Raw genomic sequence first — 27,658 nt, forward strand, 5'->3', positions numbered from 1 at the left:
GTCTTTTGTCATATTTCCCTTGATAAAAGTTCTATAGAAACTTTCTCTCTTGTGAAATTTGCATTTTACTGTATTCTCACCATTTTCTCATTAGATATCATTATGGAGACCAAATTTTTCTTCCATCCCTCCCCCCACCAGATTTCTCCTAAAGGTTTATTACCCATTAAGGAAGTTGTGTGTTAATCTATTAAAGTTGCCTAAATTTCCTAATAATATAGGAGATAGTCACAAATTACTAGACAATAGTAATTTAAAGCAGTTGGCTAATCAAGTTGTAGACCTGTAGATGGCATCTAAAATAAATCATTTTGATTGGTGAGAGACTTTTGAAATTTTAACATTCTGGTATGTTTTTAAGTATTTCTTTCTTACTTTAACTATATCCTGAAGTGGTTTGAATAATAAGCCAACTCCTAATCATTATCTTGTATTTAAAGCAAATATGCTACAATATATGTTTGTAAAGTTTTTCAAAAAATATAAATGATACATGCTGTTAAATGTGTAAGAAACACATGGGACTTTTCAGATTGAGAGTTGGTTACATTTGATACTAGATGAATTAACTAAGCATCTTAAGATGTTTGAAAACAAAGAATTCTTAGTAAATATTTGTTGAATGAATGGATAAAATCAGAACCACAAAGAATAATGCAAGTGGACAGGACAGGTATAAGCCCCAGTGGTTAGTCAGGTAAGGTCAATGAGTAATTTGGCTGGATGTGAAATCATGAGTCAGAGTCATTATGATTACCTAAAGAGGACGTGCCCAATTAAAACAAATAGCCAGCACTCAACTCTTGCTCATTTTTGCCATGATGGAATATGGGCCTATGGCTACCAGATCCTTCGGTTTTTTAAGAAAAGCTTTGAATATGGATTTTTAGGTAGAATTTCCTTATCTTAATAACATTGGGCAAACCGATCAAAAAACAACTTCAGGCTCTAGGTGTGGTCCTTGCGCCACATGTAGTTTATGTCTTATTATTGTAAGTGACTAAGCAGAAGTTACCAACACTCAAAACATTCTAGTGTAGTTTGGATCCAGCCTTAAGTAGAGGAGAGTATCTCTTAAGGTAACTTTCATCTTTCAGGCCCTGTGACAACCTGGTTATTCCTGCTCTTAGGCTACCAGAAAAGAGCTGTAAAGTGGTGGCCTAAAGGTTATCTCCTAAAAGGTCCACTTTTGTTAGGAATTCCCAGCAAGGTGATTTCTCCCTGCCCTGGTCCCTCTGCTGTGCAGAGAATTGACAGTGTACAAAACTGGCTGCAGGACTTTCTTTTCCTAAATTCTCTGAAGTGCTATCTGCTTTTCCCTTTCAACTGCAAAAATGCCTGGAGAAATCTCAAATCATTTATTTTTCCTCACTGAAAAAAAATGAATTTGACCTTGTATTTTAAATCGGTATGTACCAACGCTCTGTGAAGTTTGGGGATATAAAATTGACTAAACAGGGTGCCTGCCCTTTAGAGGCTTACAGTCTGGTAGACACAATGATTATTTGTTAATTCCTTCCTGATAACAGCGACTCTGAGCAACAACACGATAGTCATTTGGTTTTTAAGAGTAAAGAAGGACATGCTTATGGTGAGTTTAGGCTCTAGGAAAATACTCTTCGCCTGCCTCACCAGGCTGCCAAAAACTGGTGCAAGCTGATGCTGAATTATCCAGTAGGTAGATTAAAAGCATCAAGGGAGCAGGGTAATGGAAGTTGAGAAACATGTGTAAAAATTGATATTAAATAAAGCATCTCAGCAAGGGAAAATTTTTGAATTTAGTTGATCTTCCCTAACAAAATTATATTTTGGTTTGATTTCTTTCTTTTTCTTCTTCTTTTTAAATTATATGCTGAGGAAGCTGGCCATGAGCGCCAGGATAGCACAGTAATATTGGAGGCAGATTGCTTAGTGTTGAACCTTGGCTTTGCCACTTCCTAGCTGTGCAACTTTGGGCAAATTGCTTAGCTTCTCTGTGCTTCACTTATGAATTAGGATAATAATAGCACATGCTAAGATAGCAGAGTGTTTAGAACAATGCCTTGTCATATAATACGTACAATACAAATGTTGGTTACTACTATGTCCTGTCAGGATCTTATCTGGCTATAGCTCTGGCTTGTCACTCTCTTACTGCTACGTTTGACACACTTGCTAGGAAAAGACACACTAAATGTTTGTTTGTTTGTTTTGTTTTACCTATTTCAAACTAATATTAAATCTCTACTCTCTAATCATCTTCTGTACAAAAGTTGGCTCCTGATTGCGTTTCCTCCCATTTTCTGACTAGGCCCGAAGGAGGACCACCACTCAGATGGAATTGCTGTATGCAGATAGCAGTGAACTAGCTTCAGACACTAGTACAGGAGATGCTTCCTTGCCTGGCCCTCTTACAGCTGTTGCAGAAGGGCAAGAAAGTGGAATGAATACAGAGACCAGTGCTACTTCTGCTAGGGACAAAGAACTCCCTCCCCCATCTGGCTTCCCTTCTAAGATAGGCAGCATGTAAGTCTGGCCCCGCTACACTAACTTCCTTTCTTTTGGCTTTTCTTTTTTAATATGCATGTTGCTAATTTCTTATTTCTATTTTTTAAAATTTATGTGAATAAGATCTCTGGTTTTCAATGTAATTTCTGTTAGGTATTATCTCACCTAATTTTTTGGGCACTCAGAATGACTTGAGATGGGAAATGTTCTTTGTTAAATTGCATTATCTTGTTTCTCAGTTTTAGGGTCTTTCTTAGAGGGTTATAATTTTTATAAAAACTGAGTTGTGTACTGCAGATAAAATTTATTTAGTAACTGCTAAATTAGCTTAATGCTATACCTATGAAACCATTATATAAAACAAAAACCTGAAAGTCTCTTAAATTAGCTCTAAATTATGTGTATCCTAGTTCTAAGAGCCTGGTCAGGATACTAAACCTTGCTGATCTTTCTAAAGAAAAATGAAATATGACATACAACCATAAAACACTTGAGGCTTTCCTAACTTTTTGCCTTAAAGCACATTACATGTCTGCCATGAGTGTTTGCGCAAAATATTTGCATTGATATTATTAAAGATCTGAAGGAAGACATATTCTCTCTCCCATCTATGTTGATCTGAACAAAAAAACATTCTCAAAACAAATCTTATTTAGAGATTTAAAAAATTATTTTCTGGAGGAAAAAGAAAGATTTCCCTATACAGGCCCGTGTGTGTGTGTGTGTGTGTGTGTGTGTGTGTACATGGTGTGATTATGTGTGTTTTGAAAGTTATATTAAAATTAAACCAATCATTTACTGGTAAAGATTTAAATGATATTTTTCAAACAAAGCCTCACATATACTCTGGCAAATGATTTATGGGATGAATACATGCCAGCATTGAGATATACTGCCCAAAAAGCAGCACACTTCATATGACTCTGCAAATAATAAAGTATAACAAACTTCCCCCCTTGAGTATTTCTGTTCTTCATAACTTTATGCATTGTATGAACATATTTTTGTTGTCTTACATTCAGTAAGCCCATCTGCAGCCTTTAGTTCCAAAATTAATTTTAATGATTACAGAACTTCCTTGCATGTGCTTGAGGCCTATGTAATTAACTATTGGATTTGCTACTAGAGATTGCTAACCAGTAGATAGCTTATGGCTTCAGTGCTTTTTAATAAGATGATAGTAGCAGAAATGCTTTGGATGAAGGTAGTGAGATAGAAGTGATAAAGATGTTAGAAACCCACATGTGTTCAGCGTAGTCTGTCAGATGAGTAGAGACTTTTGGAACTTCAAGACTAAATCTATGACCTGGAATCCAGATTCAGGTAATACCTTCTTTTTGCCTTTCTTTTTTAAATTTTAAAAATGTATCCTTTGTAACAGGTGGTAGACAATACCTTTTGGAATCTCTCTTTTTGCATGATTTATTTTCACATTTTCATGAATGCGGATGCTTGTGTAATCCTGCACAAATTTAAGAGTTGGTCATGTGCTTGGTGCAGTAACTTTTATAAACCATTACTGCATGATTTTTATTACATAAACTAGAGGCCAGGCGCATGAAATTTGTGCACGGGTGGAGTCCTTAGGCCTGGCCGGAGATCAGAGCCTAGAGGGGCTGTCTTGCCCAGTCCCAATTGGGGTGGGACCTGCTGGCTGCCGGCCTGCCGGGGCCTGTCAGCTGGGGCCTGCCGGTTGGAGGGAAGGCCGGGGAGAGGGACCGCGGGAGGTTTGCCAGCTGGGGGAGAGGGGCCGCGGGAGGTTGGTTGGCCGTGGGAGGTTAGAGGGAGCAGCTCCTGCATTGAGCATCTGCCCCTTGGTGGTCAGTGCACACCATAGTGACTGATCGACCGGTTGTTCCCGTTGTTCCGGTTGTTCAGTCGTAATGGTCGCTTAGGCTTTCATATATGAAATAATGATGATATAAATATAATGATATAAATATTTCATAATGAAATAATTTACTCAAGTGGCCCTTATGATTTAAAGGATGCAGAAGTTCTAAAAATTGATTTCCTCCAATTAGAAAAAAGTTTAATTTTTGCTTTCAAATAGGAATCAATATCCCCTTTTTGAGGATATTGCTTTCTAATTCTTTAGTGAATTTGTATATTTTTAATTAATATAACTAGCTAAAAATAGCAGAAAGTCATTTTTTCAATTAAAATGTATTGCATCATATAAAAAAGTCATAGTCTTACATAACTACTATTCAACATTTAAAATTTATAAGGCAAAAATATGTTAATTACAAACATTTCTGAGTTACAAATTAAGTACTATAGTTAATTTAAATAATTGTGCATTTTTTGTGTGACTAAATATAATTAATTAAATCTCATTGTTTCTCATATTCTGATAGTCTAATATTTTTGTTCTACAAAACTGTAATGAGAATTTTTCTTCAACCAAAGCAATTCTGATCAAACTTAAACACTTATGTTTAAAATAAAATATTTATCTGGCAATATAATATTGTTTTTTTATATTCAAAGATAATGGGTTTTCGCATATTTGAAAGGATTGCCAATTTAAAAATTAAATATATACTTGTTAAGCTTCCATTAACTAAAAATAACTCATAATATTTTCCTATCCTAGTTTTATTTTTTATTTTTTGTTTCCAAGTAATCTTTCTTGAGTTCTAGTTATTAATCTATTAAAAAAAATTTAGGTTAAATGTCTACCAAATAAAGTTATATGTAAATATTTAAAATTAGATGACCACAGAATCTTTTTCTATTTTTAGTACCAGATCATCATCTCTATCAGAGAAAAAACTACCAGAGCCTTCCCCTGTAACCAGGAGAAAGGCATATGAGAAAGCAGAAAAATCAAAGGCCAAGGAACAAAAACAGTAAGTTACTCATGCTTTTTATCTGTTAGATTGTATAAAATGTCTGCTACACTTAGATGCTAAAGGACAATAGTGAACTTACTTTCCAGATTTTAGGCTGGTTCTGTGGTTATGACAGATTTGACTAATCATGACAACCAAGTCAGCTGTTGGCTTGGCTAAATGGTCTTTAAATTCCTTGCTCACACACACCTGTAAAAATATTGAGCCCTTGTGCCTGATCATGTGTACCCATATATTTTCCAATTATCCGTGCATATTATTGTAAGAGTTAATATACCCTGGAGTAGAGACTTATTAAATATGAGTCCTCTAGAAAAATTTGAAATTGATCTTGGTTGTCATCTGATAAAACTACGTTGACTTCACCTCTTTGACAGGGTTGACAAAACACTAGTGTTGGAGGGTGTGTGAGCTGTGCCATTTTCTTGCTGTTCCTTTATGTTTAAATCGGCATTATCCCCAATTGTTTTTTTGTGGGTTTTTTTTTTTTTTTTTTTTTTTTGCTAAAATCATTTTGTTTGTTTGTTTGTTTGTGGAAAAGCAAGCAAGAATTTATTGACCACAGCCAAAATATACACAGGAGAGTGAAACAAGGAAGGGCATATTTGAAGAAGCAATAGGAGAGCCTAGGCTGAGCTGCTTCGGCTCACTGGGAAGTCAGAGAAAAGGGGGCCTTGGAGACAGGTCCTGGGGGCCATAGATCCACCTGCCACAGCCTTGAGTGAGAATATCAATGCCAATCTACATTTAAATATTGGTAAAGCTAATTTCTTTACCATACATATAAATGTGGTAATAAGTTTTTATATATTTTCTGTACCTGAGTGGACAGTGTTGTACCACCCCCTTCCCTGGACCAGCATGCACACGCTCGGCCTTGACCCCTGGCTTAGCTGACGTGAACGTCATGGAAATTATCCTTCTAGTCACCCTTGCTTCCTGTGTTTAAAGATGTAATTTGTTGCTACTGAATCAGACCTCTCAAGAATGATTGGGAGACGGGGGAATGGAGCAAATAAGTAATTTAAATATAAATGAATGAATCAATTGAGTAGGCAAATCACTCTTAAACTTTCTGGGTCTGTTTCCTTGTCTGTAAAATGAACATCTTGGTCTCAGTTATAAAACTGTATAGTTTTAAATTTGGCTTGCTTTTATTTGTACCAACTTTAGAGTTCAGCAGATAGAACTCTTTCTTTAGTGCCATCTTGTGGCCAATGTAACAAAATTCAATGGGAAAATTTTAAATTGTTCAGAGTGCATTTTATCTTACAATAAAGGAAATGAGGAAGGAAGGGAGTGAAGAAGGAAAGATTTCACTAATGAAAAGCTTTTTTAGAAAAGCATGTTTCATATAACATTCCTAACAAAGCATAACCAATTAAAGCCACCTATTTAATGTTCTTTTTTCTTGTAGCTCAGATTCTGGAACCTCAGAGGCTAGTCTTTCACCTCCTTCTTCCCCACCAAGCCGGCCCCGTAATGAACTGAATGTGTTTAATCGTCTTACTGTTTCTCAGGGAAACACATCAGTTCAGCAGGATAAGTAAGTTATATGGAAGAGAGCCCCAACGATTTATTACAATATTCTGAACCTGTCAATACCGTCTGTAGAAAACACTTAGCCATCTCTTTGTGTGGGAGATGGAGTCTGACTTGTGAACTCTTGCCATATTTTGTGTGTTGTTCCAACAGGAGATGAGCCATAGAGGCAATATTACAGAAAATTATTTTCCTGCTGAACATTATTCCCTGCTGTAGATTTGCATCGCTATACTTTCAGCACTTGTCTTGCTCTTTCTTTTACAAGTACATTAGATTTGAAATATCTTTGAGACCACCTGAAGTTTAAATTTCTTGGGATTCTTCAGCTTCTGTGAGCATACAAAAATCTCTAATCCAGACTGCCTGGATTTTTTTTTGAAATATGCAAATTATTTTACCTTTGGTGAATAGAACAGCTTACAAAGACCACTGTTATATGTGGAACATGTTATTATCACTTGGCTATTCTATACAAATCCACTAGTAAACTTCAATAGTTTTTAGAATAAAACTTTAAGGGGGAAGGGGGTAAGTTTGAAGGTGGGTTCTGGGGGAAGAGTAATTGGAGGGATGTGGAAAATATTTTCATTAATTATTTATTGAAAAAGTATTCTCACATTGAGCCAGAATCTCTCTTGCAAGAATTCAATACTAACACTGCTGCCATAAGGTGTTTGTTAACTCTGACTTATCTGCTTTGATTTTGAATGATAGCATTGTATGTGTATGTACTTGATATCCAGCCTCCCACCCCAATTATTTGTTTTTTATGCTATAATTTCTCTGTATAATTCAACAATTTCTGAAATTTATAAGATTTTGTTTAAGATGTCTGGCATGTTTAAATCATGCTAAATGGCTCTGTAACTTAGAGAAACACAATACCATTTCAAAATAACTTTAATCTACTTAATTTATGGATATAATTCTTGATCATACTTTAATATGGTTTAATCAGCTGATGACATGTCTTTTAAATTGATCTAGATAGGCAACTATCATCTGTTACTGAAAAAGACTCTAATATTGTTACATCATATCTCTTATTTAACTGAGAAAAGAGTAGAACATTAGGAATGCTTTGGGGAAGTCCATTTTCACTAGTGATATGAAAAATTACTAAATCTTCTTTACCATGCATTCACAGTCATAAAATTTTCTGTCAGTCTTTTGATGATCTTGACAATCTCATCATAGTTCCACATTTTGTACTGAAATGTTTTATTAGCTACCAACAATTTGACTGTGTTGTCATCTCTGAAAGTTGTCACTTAGAATAGACTTCTACACTTTCAAAAGCTCAGCCACCTTCTGGATCACTTTTTTGGGGGGCTCCTTTTTGAGACTAGCATGTTTCACCAGCTACATATTGTTTCTGGGTACATTCCATGCCAGCAGCACTCACCCTCCCCTCATCTTCCCCAAACTTATTTTACAGGTAAATAGATTTTCATAATAGCCACCACTTACTGCCAGACTTGGAGGTTTTGGGATAGGGCTGACAGGAGTGGGTCATCTATTATAAAAATCCTGCTAAAGTTCTCCAGCAATTAACGAGGGACTCCCTAGTCAGAATTCCATATTGTTAAGATAAGTTAAAACAAAAATTTATTAAATTGAGTGATTTGCTCTCCTTTCAAACATATATTTGTGCAACAGCCATAGTAAAGAGTCCAAATCTAAAGTAATTATCAAGATGAATAAAATTCATGAATAGTTATTAAAATGGAAAACATTTTCTGGTACTAGTCCATTAAATAGAAAGAAACTTAAAGTGATGTATTTTACTTACTTGATACTGTTCCTCTTCAGGACCTAAATTTTAGAAGTAAGGATAGATAGACTCTATGGATCAGTAATAGAAATATTTCCCCCCAAAGTCTTGGTAGAAAACATAAGAATCATAAGAAAACATAAGCTTATTTGACTTGGCTAGACATTGAATTTGCTGTTATCTAGTACAAATAGAGAAGCATGGCACAATAAAGGAAGTGTTTACTATATTTCAATAATACTGTTGATTTTCATTTCAATCTTAGTGTCTTTATCTGTTGACATCTGTATTCTTTCTCCTCATAATTCTAACTCTTTCGCTGTAGGTCTGATGAAAGTGATTCCTCTCTGTCGGAGGTACACAGGTACTTTCTTTCCATCTTTTCTATATTCTGGCATTTCGTGGTGTTCTAAAATGCCTTCCTAGAAACTAAGCAAATCTCATTTTTGTTGCATGCGTAACTTGTTGTAAACCATATAGATGCACTAATATTTTTTAACATATTCATTCTAATGATGCACCTTTTAGACAAAAGTAGTGGCACAGTTTTTTGTATAATAACATAAAAACTTGTGATATTTGTTTTCTATTTGTAACCTAGATTTTTTTTAAAGTAATTAAGTTCTATGAATACTGATTTCAAGAAATTTTGCTCCTCAGTGATTTTTTATTTCCAATAAAAAAATGTGGGAGGTCAGTATGGTTATCTTTTCTTATTTGTTTAGCATTTTAAAGAAAGAGTTTATGGGAGGTTTTGTGATTTTTTAAAAAAAGGTATGCTAGAAAAAGAAGGATACTATGGATGAAAAAAGAGAGAAAGAAATAGAATGTAGAAGGGCTTTTTAAAAAAAATTTTTTCTATTGATTGATGCTATTTTAAAAATAACAATGTTGCATTTTTTCATGTTAAGGATTTTTTTTTTTTTGGACCCTTAATTTCTCTTTCATCTTTGCTATCATTTCTTCTTCCCACTTATCATTTGTCTTCTCTCTTTTTGCACTCGTTTCCCCTGTTTATGGCCATTTTGCTGATCAGCAGTAGATCCTCCAAAAGGTAGGCAGGGGGAGGGAGATGAAATTAATCTCATTCACGGTATTACAAACTTTACTGGTTTGCATGGAACAACAATAAACTTGTTTCTCTCCTTCAAATCAGGTTTGTTTTACAAGTTTGCAACATTTAACCTTAACTTAAAGTAATTAGTTTAAAGTTGATTTCTATATTTCAGAATGTGAATAGATTAATTCTAATAGAAAAAAATACCATGGATGTGTGTTTCCAATTTCTATTTTTTTCTATTATCTTTGGTGTTAAGGTAATATATATAAAGGTATATATGTATGTTATATATAATATATTAACCCTAATACTATGAATATCTGAGAGCATTTTTCAGTGTATAATTAATAAAATGCTATGTTTAATGTTGAGATTGTTTCTTTAGAAGTGTGACTAACCAATGATATTAACACACATAACAATGAAAGAGACTCCAGGAGCTGTGCCATACAGAAGTCACTGTCTATTTGGTGGCAGATATTTACTGGATACTTTTGTAATACTACAGCCTTTGACATGACAGAGTTGTGTTGGGTGTTATATCATTGGGGAAGATTTTGTAAATTCTTAGGATAAAGCTGATCATTTGAAGGAAGGAAATCTTTTAGAGACATGGTGTCAAATAATTGAGCTACTGATTTTTTTCCTTAGTATGGTTTGTGTCGTTAGATGCAAATCAGAAACAGCTCTTAGTGTCCCATGATTTTTTTTCTTTATAGTCAGCTTGTCGGGATATATACACGTATATTTTCTGTTTGAGATGTAACAGTAGCAGTTGACTGTGCGTTAGACCACATTTGTGAACGTGTGCAGCAATACTTTGATGGCGTCAGTTCATAGCTAATAACCTAACAGCAACAGGAAGATTCAAATGCCAGAGTCAGGCGTTTGAGGAGGTTTTGCTACCATTTCAGTTTTTTTAAAAAAAATACATTTTATTGATTTTTTACAGAGAGGAAGGGAGAGAGATAGAGAGTCAGAAACATCGATGAGAGAGAAACATCGATCAGCTGCCTCCTGCACATCTCCCACTGGGGACGTGCCCGCAACCCAGGTACATGCCCTTGACCGGAATCGAACCTGGGACCCTTCAGTCTGCAGGCCGATGCTCTATCCTCTGAGCCAAACCGGTTTCGGCCCATTTCAGTTTTAATCTGCATAAATTCTTACTTTACAAACAAGATACTGAGCATTAATTTAAAGAATCTCAGATTGACACATGTGCAACTAATAGCATTAGACTGAGTGTCCTTATATATCTAGTGATAACAATTCCTGGTATTATTTTTGGTGACGAGGTGCTTCTTTTATTTTTTTGAAATCATTTTAACTAGACCCTAAAAATAAAGTTTAAAAAAAAAACACTGAGCCTAAATTTACCTCCTTTAAATTTCTATTCATTGGTTTTCCACCAGCCCACCTGAGCTATACCAGAATTAGCCCAATAGCTCTTCTTTTGTGTATGTGACAGTTCTTTAAATATTCAGCCCTTCATTATGCTGTTGTGTCCTCTCCAGTGAGTGTTCTTTTATCATCTGAATAGGCCTAGTTTCATCATCTGTTCCTTATGTAATAGAGTCTGCAGACCCTTCATTCTGCTTCCACTGTTTTGGAAAGTGTCCAGCTTTTCAATGTGCTTAAAATGTGGCATCTAGAACTCAACTCCATTCCAGACGTGGCTTTGGTAGAATATAGCAGCTCTATTACTTTCTTCTAAAAATGTTGGGAGAGGAACCATTAATTGTCAATCCATCAATCATGCATTCAATAACTAAATCACTTACACCACTTTCCTACTTTGAACATTCTATTATATCTTTGACTTAAGTTTTATGTGTAAACTAGAGGCCCGGTGCATGAAATTCATGAAATCAGGGGGGTCCCTCAGCCAGGCCTGTGCCCTTTTGCAGTTTGGGAACCTTTGGGGGATGTTTGACGGATGGCTTAGGCTCGTTCCTCGCGGGGAGTGGCCTAAGCCTGCAGTTGGACATCCTTAGTGCTGCCATGGAGGCGGGAGAGGCTCCCACCACCGCTGCTGCACTCCCTAGCTGTGAGCCTGGCTTCTGGCTGAGCAGCACTCTCCCTGTAGGAGGGTACTGACTACCAGAAGGCAGCTCCTGCATTGAGCGTCTGCCCCCTTGTGGTCAGTGTGTGTGTCACAGCAGCCAGTTGTTCCATAGTTTGGTCAATTTGCATGTTAGCCTTTTATTATATAGGATTTCATTTAGTGATTATTTTCATGCTAAATACATACTTAACAATAAATGAGTTTTGTTTCAGTCATTTTTTTCTAGGCAATACAACACAGTAGCCAACTTATTAATATTTCAGTTTAATAAACATACCATTTCTATCTTTAGGGCTAGAAAAAACATGACTAGATTTTGAAGACCTCCTTTTAGACTGACAGGATCATTGACTCATTAGTTGTGACTCCAAGTACCACTGAAACTGCCTACTACAATAGTTTTGTGCTAACCCATGTCCACAAAGATTTCCTTTGAAAGGCTTATTGGAGTCAACATATCTTGTGAATATGACTTCCCCCTATGTTGCTGCCTAGTAACCCTATAAATAGCTTCCTTCATGAGATCAATGAGCTCATTTATCTATTATTGATGAGCCTTTATTTTTAAGTGTTTATAATAATTTTATTCATCTCTAATTTCTGAAATCCACTTTTCCCCTCCCTTCTGGAATTGGGTCTGCATGACTTGTCCCCTTTATTGATCTTTTTAGAGTACCAATGGAGGTACTCCAGTGATTTTTGTCCCCACAGGCGTATACGTTGAAAAACCTATGATATGGTGATTTAAAAACCGAATTCATCAGCTGTCTCCATTTGTTAGTTCTACTTAGTCTGGGCTTGTATTTCTTCTTGGTCATTTCTGCCACTTGTAACTCTTGAAGATTGTTTTCTTTCATCAAGAAGTAGAAACAAACAGTATCGTTTTATCCCTGTATTTGTTCTAATATTATGCTATCTGTCTTATATAATGGACATACTTCAATATAATTTTTCTTCCTGCTCTAAACAAAGAAACTTCTGACTGATATATTTATCATGTCTTAATTCATTCTCATCTTTAGTCTTCCTGACACAATTATTTCAATTCAGATCCTGCATTAAACTCCTTTAGGATAGGAATGATGTTTTGATAAGCTGTGCATTTCCGTAGTGCATAGACCAGTAGCATAAAGCAGAAACTCCAGAGACATTAAAACTCATGGGATAGATCCCTAAAGAATCTCACTGTTCTTTTAAATTCTCAGTCTTTTTATCTTGTTTGATATTGATAGTGTTTTAAGTTTTTGGTGTTTTTAAACCATTCACCCTTTAGAATTTCTGTCCATGCAATCTTGTCTTTTTTCAAATTTGTTTGAAATTTGCTTCCTCAGTATTTTAGGTGGCATGTGTTATACTTTGTCAAGAATGTCCTTTTTGACACAGAGTCACATCTTCCAAGTGCTATCCTATATACTTTCTTATTTGTCAGAATTCATGACACTCAAGCAGCTCCCAATATGGCTTCATTAAACTCTGAAGAGATGAAATTGTTAATAAGAAAATCCAAATGTATCATAGGCTTTGCTCTTTATAGAATGCAGCTGTTAGCTGATGCCTAATGAGTTGATGTATTCCATCGCTACTATTGCTACTTCACATGTTGTCTGTCCTTTGGCTTAAAAAAGAGATGAGGGAGCAGCCTGAATTTTATTACTAATTAGTTAGAAAGACTTCTTAAAGTCAGGGAACAACTAAAATTAATCTCATGGTGTAGCTACTGAAGTCAGTCTTATTTTTTTGTTTGTTTTTGTTCTCCCCCCCACCCCCCACCTCAGGGGCATAATCAACCCATTTCCTGCTGCAAAAGGAATCAGAGCTTCTGCCCTTCAGTGCATTCACATAGCTGAAGGGCACACGAAAGCTGTGCTCTGTGTGGATTCCACTGATGACCTCCTCTTCACTGGATCAAAAGGTGCTAGTAGTGGTTTGTTTCATGGGGGTATTTAAGATTTTTAAAAATGACTGCGTTTTTAACAAGCTTTGACCAAAAATAAGTGAAACTGCTTAAGACCCATAAGGATATGAGAGAGAATCTAATTTAACCATTGAATTGTATAAACTATAACATCATCTCATAGTTGGGAAGAAAGTAAAAATCTCTGTTGATGTTATGTAAATAGAATATTGAGAGACTACATCTCTGTTTGATAATTGAATACCTAATGCATGCAGGGCCCTGAGCTTAGTAGTGCAATTTATATGACAATGTACCAGAGGCCATTACAGTGTACAGTGTGGTAAAGAAAATAAGATGGGTGGCAACCACCATTTCTTGAAAACTTACTATATTTCAGAGACTATGCTAGACAATACAAAAATTATATCTCATTTAATTCTCACTACAACCCCAATGAGATACATGTTATATCCTAATTTTACAAATGAAGAAACTGAGGATTCAAGCTATTAAATAATTTTTCCAGAAAAACTTAGCTAGGAAGTAGAAGAGCCAGAATTGGTAACCTAGGTCTAATCGTCTCCAGACCTGCAATCTTAACCCCTTTGGCACAATTGCAGGTAGCTAGAACTCAACTGCATACACTTTGAAGTGTTATACACCAAGAGTTTTTGGGGTTTCGAAAAAGGGAGAGATTTGGCAATCTGTGAGAAACAGGAAGGTTTTGACAAGGGGGCATTTAGAATGAACCTTATAGGATGGTTTGCATATTGACAGGTGAGGATTGGCAACCAAGATTAGAGAACAACATGAGCAGAGACATGGAGGTAAAAGTGGGGTATGTTTGGAAACGAAATCCAGTTGGGTTGAATAGTAGAATATACATAAGAGAAGTAGTAGACAATGAGGCTAAGAACAAAAGAAGGAAGCCTGGTCAGGAATTTGGGGATCTAGTAAAAGTTATTTAGTATTTAGGGATATTATAAGATTCAGTTCAATCAGCAAACATTTGTTGCTCATTATCTACAAGTGACATATAAGAATCTTGCTAGAACTTATGAACTTTAATAATGGCCAACAGCTCCCATTTTAGAAATAATCTGCTCTGTGAAAATATACTTTCCTAATGATTCCAATTACACTGATCTCTCCAGGATAATTAGATTGTCATCATACAAAAACAAAATAGAATAGTTGTAGGCTTATGCTTGTGGGTCAAAAATAAAACCCATCACACAGTGGCCCTGGAACAGAAAGGTGTCTGTGTTTACATATGCGGTGTGTTGGGAGGAGGTAGGGATGTTTTGAAGTAGAATGTTTTGAAGAAGCTGATTTATTTGATATGACTTTCAAAGTTTTGTGGAATTATTTTTAATACCCACATAATGCATACACCAGGCATCCCTGGCTCTCATCTAGGCCTTTACTCCTACTTTGCCCTTGAACCTGCTGCAGAGGGTCAGGGATGGAGGCAGGATGCCTGTGGCAGATTAATGGGATAATTACTGTTTTCTTATCCCATTTCTGTCTCATAGGAGAGAAATTGTTTAAATAATTCTTGTTAAGAGAACCTAACTTAGTTCATATTGACAGTATTTCCCCTTGTTTAATTTGTTTGTTTTAGATCGTACTTGTAAAGTATGGAATCTGGTGACCGGGCAGGAGATAATGTCACTGGGAGGCCATCCCAACAATGTCGTGTCTGTAAAATACTGTAATTACACAAGTCTCGTCTTCACTGTGTCAACATCTTATATTAAGGTGTGGGATATCAGAGATTCAGCAAAATGCGTTCGAACACTGACGTAAGTAACTTAAAGATAACTAGAATAAGGGGCGAACAGTTCTTGTTTACAAAATATAAGAAAAGATAGCACTATAAATGCATTTTTATTTACTTATATCTGCCTACTTCCAAAGGATGGTAAAATGTTTATAATAAGAACACAGATAAAGTAAAGGGGAAAACACTATTGAGAAAATAAAATATGATAGCCTAATATTAAACAGGAAGGGGTAAATAATTTGATCTGTGACTAAGTACACATTTTATATTTCTATGCTCCCAAATACCAAGGTATCACATTTCATAGTATTTACTGTGTGTTGTAGTTAATGGCTCACATTGCTTGCTTCAACTGAATAATGCTCCTTGGAAAATGGCATAAATCACCATTGTAGACAATTAAGAAGTATTTGTAATCTTTATTTGGCATGTATTGATTAATTGACGGGTTTATTGGGTTGGGGAAGGACTTACAGTGCTTTGGTATTTCATAACTGCTGGTTATAGTGGACAATTGGAGGATGAGATTGTCTTCTGTGTCTATCATATATGTCTATAAAATGTGGAGCAAGTAACGATTCTTTTTGCCATAAGATTGATTAACTGTTTTATAATTGAAATTGAGGGTGAACTTTGATTATTTAAATAAGAGAAGGGAGCATAGGAAAGATTAATTTTTACTAAAATTAGGGATTTAGAGTAGGGGTTAATAATTTGTAGAGTAGGGATTATTAACTTTTAATTGCTAATTTGCATTTGGAGAACTACTAATTATTGTACTGAATACAAGTCTCTTGAGGGAAATTTTATTTAAAAAGATGTTAGAAATTTACCAATCCAATTGACTCCCTAAAGTCAAATTTAAAAAGATTAATTATAGCTTGATATTTTAGAGTTAGCTAAGAAAGTGTTTCAAAAGTTTTAAAAAAATATGCTTACCCTTTAGAATTTACCAGAGGAAATAGAAATAAGTTATGTTTGAGTTTTTAGCATATAGTAAACACTGCATGTATAAATGGGCTAAAGTAAACAAAAATATAAAATAATTTTAAAAGTCCTCATAGGCTTTAATTCAAAAGGGCACATCCTATGGACAAAAGCAATATTGGTTGGCCTGGCCCTCAGGGGGCTTCTGGAAGCTGCAGAAAAATAAATCACCTTTATGATACTCATTTGTTGAGGGATTTTTGGTTTTTGTTTGATTTTTAAAATTTTTGTCACCTAATCTTTTCTGAATGATATTTTTTTTTAAATATATTTTATTGATTTTTTACAGAGAGGAAGGGAGAGGGATAGAGAGTTAGAAACATTGATGAGAGAGAAACATTGATCAGCTGCCTCCTGCACACTCCCCACTGGGTATGTGCCCACAACCAAGATACATGCCCTTGACCGGAATCGAACCTGGGACCTTTGAGTCCGTAGGCTGACTCTCTTTCCACTAAGCCAAACCGACTAGGGCTTCTGAGTTATATTTTAATCATTCTTGACTCAGGGCTTGTAATTATTAACTTAATAATAGAATTGCAACTTAAGAGTCTTAAGCCATGTCATCTTGTTTTATTCATTCAAAACATTTAAAGTGCCAACTATGTGTGTGTGCACGGTGCTGGGTTCTGTGCATATGGGGACCAAAAAGGGCACCGATCTTGTTGTTGCTTATAGCAGGTTTCCAAGAATTCATGGAACTTTAAGCTGAACTCATGTGCAGAAACGATGACTTTTTTGTTTTGTTCTGTCTCTGTTAAGATCTTCAGGTCAAGTTACTCTTGGAGATGCTTGTTCTGCCAGTACCAGCCGGACGGTAGCTATTCCTTCGGGAGAGAACCAGATCAATCAAATTGCGCTGAACCCAACTGGCACTTTCCTTTATGCGGCGTCTGGAAATGCTGTTAGAATGTGGGATCTTAAAAGGTAGAATGTATAAGAAAATGTACTTCTTATACATGGAAAATGCAACATTCAGACATTACGAGTGCATCTGAAATCTAAATTTTATAACCCCAGAAGTTAATATGAAAATCATAGGATTTTCTGTCCCCCCCAACACCCTCAAAGATCTCTTCTGTTCTCTTTAGCAAACTCACAATTTTTTCTTTCTTTCTTTTTTTTTAAAATATATTTTATTGATTTTTTACAGAGAGGAAGGGAGAGAAATAGAGAGCTAGAAACATCGATCAGCTGCCTCTTGCACACCTCCTACTGGGGATGTGCCCGCAACCAAGGTACATGCCCTTGACCGGAATCGAACCTGGGACCTTTCAGTCCGCAGGCCGATGCTCTATTTACTGAGCCAAACCAGTTACAGCTTTTTCTTTCTTTTAAGTTACATTGATGGGGAAAAAAGTATATGAAGGAAAATAGGATTAAAACCTTACCCTTTCTTAATATTTGTCTACAAATTGTGTTGTTTTCTAGGAAGAAGCCAGGATTCTCATCCTAGTTTTACCAGTACCTTTGAAAGGATTATGTTTTGCAATATTATTTAAACATTTTATATCTATAAGGTTTCAGTTTATAGACGTAAATGGACAAATGTGGGCATAAAACCTTAGAGGGTTTCTGTGAATATCAGGAAGATAAATGGTTAAAAAGTAAAAAAGATTGATAAATTGAAATGTAAGTCATTACATCTTTGATTTGATTTTCAGTTGCCATGAAACATGAGCTTTTATCCTTTAGTTGAGTGTTTATTATAGTTTCTTTCCTAGTTCTTAAAATGTTGGCAGCAAGAGAGCATTCACTTGTTAGTTAAATACTTACTCAACATCAGCTAAAGCAAGCACTGCCCCAGCACTGTGTTGGGTCCTGGGAATAAAGATGACACCAGGCAAATGCGGCATCTGCCTTCGTAGAGCTCATGTTATAATGGAGGATAAAGGCCATCAAACAGGCTGCTACAGGGCACTGAGTAAAGTTTGCAATTCAGGTACCTCCCCTCTCGTAGGGCTTTGTCACTGGTGAATCAAAGGGATGGTTATTTGAGAAACTTTCAGAATAACTAGTTATAACAACATTTAAACAAATGGCTGAGAAAGTATAACAAGCATAATTTATAGATAGAAGATCGAGAAAGAAAGAGGGGCACCACCATCCTCAGTGCTGTTTCAGAAATAAAATGTTTAAGTAAATTAGAAAAGTGAGGAGTTAGTTTATTCTTGAAGAGAGTACATTTGACTCACATTAGGAAAACCCGAGAGGAAGATACACAAATCATGACATAAGGCAGAAAACACATCAGGTTTTGAAAATCTTCATACTCTTTATTTTGCTGAAGAGTTAGATCCCGTGAGGCCTGGTTGATTTCAGCAACATGATTAAATATAGATTCATATTAATAAAGCAACTAACAGAACAGTTTTCGAGAAACTGATATCCCGAAAGCCAAATACATGTCTGTATTCCGGCAGTGGGATTTAAGATAGGACTATGAAATGAAGGTTTACGGTCACTCCTATTGATTGACATCATATATTTTCCTACCAGCCAGATATGTTCTGGTCATTTTCATATCTTTATAATAACTGAAAAAATGTACCAGCTGTTTTCTGATGTACATATGTACACAAATATACACATATGTGTATATGTGAGTGTCTATCTGTGTTTTTGTATATGTGAGAGTATTTGTGTGCCTGTTTAATAAAATAATCTTATTTTCTCTATATTGTTATTTATTAGACAAGTTATTTTAGTGATATAGTTGTTTTAATCAAATTTCAAATTGGATCTAATAACATCAGTAATATATCTATTACATGTTTAGAAATTTAACAGATTAAGGTTTACCTGGACTTGGGTTGGGAGTTAAAATTAGTCATTAGCAATTTTTTGGACTTTTGCTGCCTTTTTGTTTTCTACCAAAATGACATTAGTCAGCTTTGGAATACCTTCGTTAAGATTCTTCCCACTTCTTTTGGCCATTTTTAAAAAACTAATTTGAACAGAGTTGAATAGAAGTGGAGCTAAAATAAAAAATATATTAGTGAACTATTTTATCAAAGAATATAGATTATTTATATTGAAGCTTGGCCTCAGCATGCTAAGACATATTTTCAAAGAAAATTCTTTTTTCTTTCTTTTTAAAGGTTCCAATCTACAGGAAAGTTAACGGGACACCTAGGCCCTGTGATGTGCCTTACTGTAGATCAGATTTCCAATGGACAAGATCTAATCATCACTGGCTCCAAGGATCATTACATCAAAGTGTGTATAATAGAATTGTTGAATTGTAGTTTGAAGTATTAAAAATCATTCACCCTTTCTCTTAATTTTCTTTTTTCCTATTTCTAGCCTTTGCTTTTTCTTCCTGATCTTTTCCTCACTCAGAGTTCCTGATTTTATCATCTTATTTCATCATATCTTCCCATTTTTGATAGAAGATAGGTTGAGAGGGATTTTAAAGATTTTTAACTCAGTCATCCAACTAATACTTGAGTCTCATTGTCACCATCTTTTATACTGAGAATATTATGGTTTTCAGATTTTATAAAATTAGCAGATAAGCTGAGGAAAGATGTATAGTTTGATTCTGGAAATGTTAAATTTGAAGTACTAACAGAGGACATCCTCATGTAGGCCAGCCGACTATTACAAAGGCAAGCCCAGAGTTTATTATGAGTTATAACTGGAGATGTAGTTTTGGGAGCCATTCAAATAGAAGCAGATGTTCAAGGAGTTTGAGTAGATGACATGGCCAAAGGAGAGGAGTTGACAGGACTCAGCCTTGGGAAATCTCTGTAAGAACCAATAGGAATAAAAAGAGTGTACAGTAAGAGAGAGTGTAGCTTTGAGTAAGAGACAAAAAATGGGTTAGTAACTTGAAAATCGAATGAATAAGGGGAGAGGATTTTGTATTCGGTAGACTTGAGCACGTTTATATGCTTAGGAAATGGGCTTAGTGGAGAAGAAAAGTGTAAGGAGAAGAGTGAAGTGGCAATTGATGGAGGTGGTAGGAGGAGTTAGAATCAGATCAAAGATGTGAACCTTGAGAAAAAGTGTTTGAAGATAAAAGGAAACTTTGGGATGGAGGAAAGGGTTCAATAATATATTTTTGATCATGCTGGTCTTTTCAGGAAATCACAAGGTCAATAGCTTAGAGAGGTAAGGGCAACTGAGGGGTATGAAAGGTTTTGAAATAAAGGGAAGGTTTTAAAATAAATGGTTAAGGGTATTTAAAATGGCTACCAGGACTGCAGAGCTTTCTAATAGTGTTTAAATAACAATTATGTTATTTATTTTACTTTCAACTGGATTATACATGAAAAAATTGATTATATTTCTTAAAAGGCATGTAAGCATGTGACACGTAAGCAAAATAGTGTGAAAGTAGGACTCAGGTTCATCCTGAGTGGAACAGACCAGGTAATTTAGTTAACTTAGTAAGATATTCTAATGAAGCAAGTGTCTGATGAATATACGTGTGTATGCGTTTCTGTGAATGAACACATATGGCTGCTTATGTTAAGTTAAATATGATGACTGCTTTCTTTTTGCTATTTTTTAGATGTTTGATGTAACTGAAGGGGCTCTTGGAACTGTGAGTCCCACCCACAATTTTGAGCCCCCTCATTATGATGGCATTGAGGCGCTAACCATACAAGGGGATAACCTATTTAGTGGGTCCAGAGATAATGGAATCAAGAAATGGGACTTAGCGCAAAAAGACCTTCTGCAGGTAATGTAAAACCTTTCATGGAATGGAGTGGGTATTTCAGAGCCACTCAGCAGTCTATATAAGAATTTGAAGAGCCTCTATGTAGATCTTCATTGTTTAGGAATAATATAAGTAAGGGCTTCCTCTTAAAGGAGTTTCTCACCCACCCGAGTTACTAATTATGAGAAGGGCAACACTCAACATTTGCTAAATACCTCATCAACAAGAGGAGACTAGACACTAAAAGATCTGGGATTGTCTCATGTATGTGCTCATTGAATAAAATCAGTCTTGGTGTAGAGTTGTTATAGTTTCTCATTTTGTTTTGTTTTATGTACACATATTCCACAGAGTAAGGTGTTTAGCTAAAGTCAAATTAGTGTAAATGATTCCTCACCTTATAAGAACATCTTCATCCGTCTGAAAGTGTTGGTTCTCTCATTTCCTATAGAACACTAGTTGGATTGAAATGTTGTGTCATTACAATCAAATATTGTTCTATTGCCCTAATTCCCAGGGGAAGAAATTAGCTAACAGATAAAATTGTTCTTAGTTTCAAGCTTTCTCTTGTACATACAGGTGTGTATGTATTGCAGTTGCTACTACTTTCCTGCCTGCAACTAGACAAAAACAAAATAAATAAGCAGCATGGAATATGAATAAAAAAAAAACAGTAACAGATGCATATATTGCATTCAAAAGCTCTTATAGACACACATTCATGGTGTGACATTTATGTTGTGTATATAAAAATATTTATGCATAAAATATAGTCATACAGTCTGATCTTGTAACTATTATTTGCTTATTATAATATACTAGAGGCCTGGTGCATGAAATTCATGCACTTGGGGGGGGGGGGGTCCCTCAGCCCGGATTGCGAGGGGGCACAGGCCAAGCCGAGGGACCCCACTGGTGCACAATTGGGACCGGGGAGGGACGTGGGAGGTTGGCCAGCCAGGGAGGGACTGTGGGAGGGCTCCAGGGTGTGTCCGGCCCATCTCGCTCAATCCCAATCAGCTGACCCCAGCAGCAAGCTAACCTCCTGGTCAGAGCATCTTCCCCCTGGTGATCAGTGCACATCATAGCGACCGGTTGACTGGTTGACTATCTGCCCCCTGGTAGTCAGTGTATGTCATAGTGAGCCGTTGAGTGGCCTTAGCATATCATTAGCATATTATGCTTTGATTGGTTGAACAGATGACCAGATGACTGGACACTTAGCATATTAGGCTTTTATTATATAGGGAGGATAGGTTAGCTCCAGTCTTCTACAAAAGTTTAAGTCAGTGATTTTATGAGGCAGTCCTTAAAGTCTACATGCCAGGTTGTAGTTTTTAAATTTGTTTTATTAAATACATTTTGGGAAAGGTGAGATATTTACTGCCTATGAAGAGGATGTAATGTTTGACAAATTTTGTATACTTTCTAGATCCTTTAGAGTCTATGGATTTTTAACATTATAAGCCTGTAATACTGATATTACTGATAATAATTAGTGAGGCAAATTATAGATTTCTTTAAGTCCCTAAGAGTGATTGCATAGAAAATGATTTTTACAGTTTCCAGGCCATTCAGCATTCCAAAAATTGAGTTTTATCAATAAAAATGTTTGTAACTTTTTTAGGTGTGAAAATGTATGTCCCCTTAAGCTTCTGATTTCTCTTTTTTCTCTCAGCAAGTTCCAAACGCACACAAGGATTGGGTCTGTGCCCTGGGAGTGGTGCCAGGCCACCCGGTTTTGCTCAGTGGCTGCAGAGGGGGCATTCTGAAACTCTGGAATGTGGATACCTTCGTGCCAGTTGGAGAGATGAAGGGTCATGATAGTCCTATCAATGCCATATGTGTTAATTCCACCCACATTTTTACTGCAGCTGAGTAAGTTTTTCCTTTGCATTTTTTTTTCTATGTTAGCTACGTGTGTTCAGATTTAATAAATACTGTAGGTTATAAATATCTGGAAATGTAGAACATGAAAACCTTGGACCTCAATTTGCTCATTAATAAAAAGGAAATAATAGCATTATCTACTTTTTATGTTAGTTAAAGAGAATTAAATGCACTAATGTATTTAAAGGGCACAGGAACAATGCCTAGCACATACTCTTGATAATATGAGCTATTTTTTTCTCCGTTTTCTACTCAGCTTTTTTTATTTTATTCAAATTTGTTATTGCTTAAAGTACTACATAAGTCTTCTTTTTCCCCCATTGACCTCTCCCTGGCTGCTTCCACCTCCCAGCACATGCCCTCACCCCTTTACTGTCTGTGTCCATTGCATATGAGCTATTTTTAATATCATTATCATGATGCCCTGTTAGATATACTTATGGAACAAGCTATATTTTTACTTACACCTATTAAAGACCTATTCAGAAAATGTTTCCAAAATAAGTAATTATAAGAGCTATTTCTTTATCTTTCTGCCTCTTTTCTCATGTTCATTTTTAATTTATTATTTTGTAGTGATCGAACTGTGAGAATTTGGAAGGCTCGCAATTTGCAAGATGGTCAGATCTCCGACACAGGAGATCTGGGGGAAGATACTGCCAGTAATTAAACATGAATGAAGATAGTCATAAACTGAATACTGTGATAATACTCTGTATATTCTTTATGGAAAATGTTACCCTACATTTATTAGGCAAAAACTTATGAATGGGATTAACTGGAAACTATATATCTGAATCCAACTTCTGAATATAAATGTATTCTAGTATAATTGTGTACAATCCTGTGTGCTTAATAGTAACATCTCTGAATACATATATGTCCTAATAATTGATAATACTGCTTGATTCGCACTTTTATTGTGGCTGGATTTTTGTGACTAGCTATTAAAAACACACACGCTTTCAAATTATTTGAATTACTAAATATCTGCTTTTGTGACAGTCAGAAAATACACTTGGAATATTATGCAACCCACTGATGGTTTACTCATTTATAGTCTGTTCAGATGACTTACGTATTTAAATATATTGGAAATGTAGTCAAATTGTGGTCTGTTTGTCTGGCATTTATATCAGTCTATGGAGGGTTCCCAAATTTCAAAGTTCCCAAAAAATAACATGAATAGTGTTGATGATTTTTCATAAGGTGGAATTGACTGTAATCTACTAACAAAGAATGTTAAACAGTTTGTGTTAAATGTTGACGTTTACTTGTATTGACCAAAGTTTTGCAGCTGTGCTATATATATCCTGTGCTCAGGACTCAAATGCCGTTAATTGTTGTATTAGTGCTGTGCATACCTTCTGTGATGGGAAACATTTTTGATGTCCTAACAGAAATATATTTTGATCTATTTTCCTATGGAGTTGTTTCTATGATTATCTTTTAATTTCATTTTTATTTAATAGTAGTATTTCCTCCCCCTTTATCTAATTTTTTATATGCTGCTAAATATATTTTAAATACACTATGTTTGCAAACTTGGTAGCTATGATGAAAACTGTATCATCTGTGGTGGGAAGAGCTATGTAAATAGGTAGAATGTAAAGAGAGAATGTCTTACATTGTAACTGTATGAATTTTTAAATGCTGTAGATTGGATTTTGCAAGAGGATGTATAATTTATGTCTGTTCAGAATATTAATTTGTAAATTCTGCAAGTTTAATTTTTATGTAGATGGTATAACATTTGAAAATATTGTCTTGTGAATCCCACCTCATTCCCCCCACCCCCCGAAAATATTTGCTTGTAAATGAAAGCTTAGCTAGGGCTTAAATAAATACATTGCTATGAATTATTTTTATTCTATTGTTTTTTTCTAATTATACTAGAGGCCAGTGCACAAGATGTGTGCACTGGGGCGGGGGAGGGGGCTCAGCCCAGCCAGTGCCCTCTCACAGTCTGAGGGCCCTTGGGGTATGTCTAACTGACAGATTAGCGAGCAGTCGGACAATCTTAGCGCTGTCGCCGAGGCGGGAGACGCTCCCACCACCGCCGCTGTGCTTGCCAGCCGTGAGCCCAGTTTCTGGCTGAGGGGCACTCCCCCTGTGGGAGCACACTGACCACCAGAGGGCAGCTCCTGCGTTGGAGTGTCTGCCCCCGGGTGGTCAGTGCGCATCATAGCGACTGGTAGTTTTGCCATTCAATCAATTTGCATATTAGCCTTTTATTATATGGGATGAAAATGGCCAATATTTGTAAAGGTTATTTTACCTGTGTGTGATATAAGAAAAGGCATTTTTTGTTGTTGTTGTCTAGCACTTCATATGCATTCCTTTCTTTGCTCACTAGACATGACATATTCTTGAAAATTTAAGCCATAAATGAATCTTGATGAACCAAGGAAACTCACTATTTGAGGGAATTAAATCAAGCTATAGAATTTAGGCATTTGAACACAGATGGTAAAACAAATAAAAGTATTTCCCATAAACTTAGGACAATAGTGACTTTGGTTACTTGAAGAAGTGGAGGGAATGGTAACTGGAGGTGTTGCAGGAGGTGAGTTGGGGTGTTGAGGGGTGTGGAGGTACTCCTGGGGTCCCAGCAATGTTTAATGCTTGACCTGGGTAGGTGACTGAACCCAGTTAAGGCCTCAATATAAATTTTTAAGATTATGGCTGGCAGGGGCAGAGAGCTACTTGTCTTGCGATCACCTGAGACAAGGCTCATGTAAGTTCCCGTGCTTATCAAGCTTGCCACCCACTGAAGGGACAGTGGTCTGTTCCTTTCTTCAGTCATTCCTTGCCCTACATGTGGGAGAAGGGACTAATTTACGAACCAACAAAACGTAGCCTTAACCTCTAAAGATCCCACTCAGGATGGTTCACAATAACTCAAAATAGTTAAAATAGTGCCTCTAAAACTTAAAAATGGGTTATTCCACACTACGTATTAAACATACAGTATACCTTATCTGCCCAGAATAGCATCTTTTTTTGGAAGATACATTTCTTCTTACAAATTTAAATCTCTGCATTTTAGCTAAAGTTTTGTCTATTATGTCCATATTTATTTATTTAATTCCCAGCTGACGTGGACTCTTTTATAAAAATTTAAATGAACGTCAATGTTAGGTTAGGTGGCTCAGGAGGTGGCGCAAGAAATAGAGTCCAGTGAATCAGAAAAGAAAGGAAAGGAAAAGGTTTATTTCTGCGTCCCCGGGAGACCCACGTACCCCCAAAGACAGGGCACGTGGATTCACACCAACAGGGAGGGGGGCGCTGTTTTTATACTGCGGTTGGGTGAGGGGTGGGGACATGAGCTGAGGTATTCAGTTGAGGAAGTTTCAGCTGCAGCGGGTCAGCCAGGTATTCAGGAATGAGTCAGTATCTGTGTGGGGGTCGGTGTGGATTCAGGGAGAAGCCTGTATCTGTGTCCGGCATGCTGATCTGTTAGACATGCCAGGGGGAGTCCATTATCTCGTCACATGTCTGCATGTATCCGATCCTGGGCTCTCTCCGACCTAACAGTCAACATGTAACAAAGTTGTTTCATGCTGCTGTTAGTAATTTTCATTAAGCATTGACTATACCTTACCTCGAAATCATTTTAAATTCTGCCTTTAGCCTCAGAATAAATAGGTTGCATTCCTGCTATGTTGTTGAGGATTTCATTTGCCAACTACTGTGCAGATGCTGATAGCTGGAATTTTGTATTTGCAAATTACAGGCATAACAAAATGTACAGATTTCTAAATTTGAGCATTATGGTACAAAAGTAGGAGTTATCTTTCTGGTTTCTAACCATAATGAGATGCTCAACCAATTTTAAACTGTAACAGCTGCCATTAAGCTCCCTCTTTTTTGATGAGGTTCATAATTATAATAGCTAACATTTGCTGAACATTTACTCTCGCCCTTTATTTTTGACTCAACGCCCCCTGATATAGGGGAAATCTAAGGTGTCACTAATGGTCAGAAACACCCCCATTTCAGTGATGCTTAAGTGTAAAAAGGAAGTGGCATCCTAGAACGGGTGAAATAGGTCCTAGAACTGGAAAAGTACAGTGTTGTGGGGGAATTCTGCCAGAAGACAGTGACAAATGTCCACAACATCGTATGTGACAGATGATATTACTCCAGGCTCTTCTACTATGTCATTGTGTGTGTTAGATTTAGGAAAAGTATGGTCCACCTTTCTCAGACTTGCTTTCAGCTTGGGTTCCACATTTAACCTGGTTTCCACCAAGCCTATGATCCCACAGGCTATAATTTGCCAACCCTTGTTCAAGATTGTTACATGGAAGAGAAAACTTCTTTTTTGAGCTATTACATTTTAAGATCCTTTGTTAGAGCAGTCTAATTAAATGATATCTATCCATGTAGTTAATGATTTAACAAAATATGTTCTAGAAAAGGCTTTCTGCAAAGAGAGAGTGGTTACCAGACATAAATTTACATATTTATTCAAACAAGTTCAGGGTGCATGGCAGTAAATATCTTGTTCTTAAAAATATAAGGATACAATGATAATTTTCAACATATAGGAGCAAAAAGTGTATTCAGGAAGGCATTTTTTTCTAATTTAAAAAAAATTTTTTTATTGATATTTTAAATAGAGAGGAAGGAAG

The 27,658-nt window shown here is 36.1% G+C and overlaps 1 protein-coding gene across 14 annotated transcripts in view; it reads left to right on the plus strand.

Annotated features, from left to right (window-relative positions):
- KIF21A (kinesin family member 21A) overlaps positions 1 to 24,880 on the plus strand; it is a 143,528-nt gene extending 118,648 nt beyond the window's left edge. For 4 of the 14 annotated variants that reach the window (XM_070410445.1, XM_070410434.1, XM_070410435.1 and 1 more), the window contains 12 exons: positions 2,291 to 2,505; positions 5,235 to 5,342; positions 6,763 to 6,891; positions 8,990 to 9,028; positions 9,701 to 9,718; positions 13,568 to 13,704; positions 15,314 to 15,494; positions 17,225 to 17,389; positions 19,564 to 19,681; positions 20,982 to 21,152; positions 22,810 to 23,009; positions 23,598 to 24,880. In XM_070410445.1, the coding sequence (XP_070266546.1) occupies positions 2,291 to 2,505; positions 5,235 to 5,342; positions 6,763 to 6,891; positions 8,990 to 9,028; positions 9,701 to 9,718; positions 13,568 to 13,704; positions 15,314 to 15,494; positions 17,225 to 17,389; positions 19,564 to 19,681; positions 20,982 to 21,152; positions 22,810 to 23,009; positions 23,598 to 23,691 (1,575 nt within the window). In that variant the 3' untranslated portion in view covers positions 23,692 to 24,880. The remainder of the gene's footprint in view (positions 1 to 2,290; positions 2,506 to 5,234; positions 5,343 to 6,762; positions 6,892 to 8,989; positions 9,029 to 9,700; positions 9,719 to 13,567; positions 13,705 to 15,313; positions 15,495 to 17,224; positions 17,390 to 19,563; positions 19,682 to 20,981; positions 21,153 to 22,809; positions 23,010 to 23,597) is intronic. The other 10 variants (XM_070410438.1, XM_070410446.1, XM_070410440.1 and 7 more) reach the window with 7 other exon arrangements.
- The last annotated feature ends 2,778 nt before the right edge of the window (positions 24,881 to 27,658 follow it).

Source organism: Myotis yumanensis, unplaced genomic scaffold, assembly GCF_028538775.1.
Source record: "Myotis yumanensis isolate MYYU_CA2020_CCGP unplaced genomic scaffold, mMyoYum1.0.hap1 SCAF_3, whole genome shotgun sequence".
Taxonomy (NCBI): Eukaryota; Metazoa; Chordata; class Mammalia; order Chiroptera; family Vespertilionidae; genus Myotis; species Myotis yumanensis.